This window comes from Guillardia theta (assembly GCF_000315625.1).
Source record: "Guillardia theta CCMP2712 unplaced genomic scaffold GUITHscaffold_371, whole genome shotgun sequence".
NCBI classification, from domain to species: Eukaryota; class Cryptophyceae; order Pyrenomonadales; family Geminigeraceae; genus Guillardia; species Guillardia theta.
This window is the reverse complement of record NW_005434309.1, coordinates 4,172-5,435: the sequence shown is the minus strand read 5'-3', so window position 1 is coordinate 5,435 and position 1,264 is coordinate 4,172. Positions and strand designations below refer to the sequence as shown.

General features: G+C 61.8%; 1 protein-coding gene across 1 annotated transcript in view; it reads left to right on the top strand.

Moving 5' to 3' along the window:
* GUITHDRAFT_122580 (hypothetical protein) overlaps positions 1-701 on the top strand; it is a gene marked incomplete at both ends in the record, with an annotated part of 1,071 nt that extends 370 nt beyond the window's left edge. The window contains one exon of the mRNA XM_005818134.1: positions 117-701. Coding sequence (XP_005818191.1) covers positions 117-701 — 585 coding nt within the window. The remainder of the gene's footprint in view (positions 1-116) is intronic.
* Between the last annotated feature and the right edge of the window lie 563 nt (positions 702-1,264).

Genomic DNA, 1,264 nt, shown 5'->3' with positions numbered 1-1,264 from the left:
CGCCCCCGCAAGACGCAAGAAGAGTGGTAAAGAGACGTCAGCAGGCCTGTGACTTGAAGATGGGGAAGCCTTGATATGTCAGCAATCCCTTCTTGCTGACGGCACGGCACTTTCAGATATCACTTCCCTTTTACCACACCTCTTTACTACCCGCCCCCCTCTATTTTACCCTCCGCCTCCATCTGAGCGACAAGATCAGCATGCAAGACTGCTTCCTCCACCATCAGACTCCCCCAGCCATCGACCCGGCAGCACACGACGAGTCGGTGGACGAGGCTGTCGCGCGCCTGGCGGCCAGCCAGCCAGCCTTCGCCGACCCCTTCCTCCAAGACAGCCAGGCCCTACACGCCCATCCCCTCCTCGAGCACTGGCAGTGGGACCCGCCTGGCGAGGACGTCAAGAGCGACGCGAGCGCGGGGAAGGAGGAGGGCGGGGGAGGGTCGGGGTCAGCAGGCAGGCCCAAGACAAAGCAGCCCGCCTTCAGGCGTCACCCCTGGACCGAGGAGGAGGAGGCGCGCTTCCGGATCGCGCTGGAGATGTTCGGGCCCAAGGAGCGGAGCTTGGTGACGCAGGGCAGGATCCCCGTGGGGCTAGGGGCGGGGGCGGCGAGGAGCATGGCGAGCTTCATCGGGACGAGGTCGGTCCAGCAGGTCAGGTCGCACGCCCAGAAGCACTTCATCAAGCAGGAGGCGTCACAGTAGCAGCAAGCGAGGAGACTAGCAGAGGACAGGTCAGCAGTGTAGAGGGAAGGCAGGCAGGCTTGTGACGAGAGGAGAGGAGGGAGGTAGGGAGGGCAGACTGTGGCTGGAGCCGCAAGCGGGCTAAGGGTGCTTGTGTTGGTTGACGGATGGAGGGGAGAGGGAGTGGGAGGGATGGGAGAGGGGAAAGAGGGAGGGAAGCTTGTGACGAGAGGAGAGGAGGGAGGTAGTGACGGCAGCCTCGTGACAGCTGCTGGAGCCACCTGCACGCTCAGCGGTATGTCAGCGGATGGAGCCTCAAGAGACGGCAGGAGCAGGTCAGGAGGATGGTGTCAGGGAGGAGGGTATGTGAGCTAGGAAGAAGGAAGGGGAGGGAAGGGAGAACGTAGGGGTAACGGCCTCTTGTATAGTACAAGTCATGACATGGTGAAGCCTGATGCTCTGAGAGGAACGCAGAGGACTAACTAAGCTACTTCTCATCCATGTGCCCAACGGCACTGGAGCGACGCCTTGCTGACAGGTGCTGTGACTTTACTACCCCGGTGACTTTACCACTCAGTGACCAT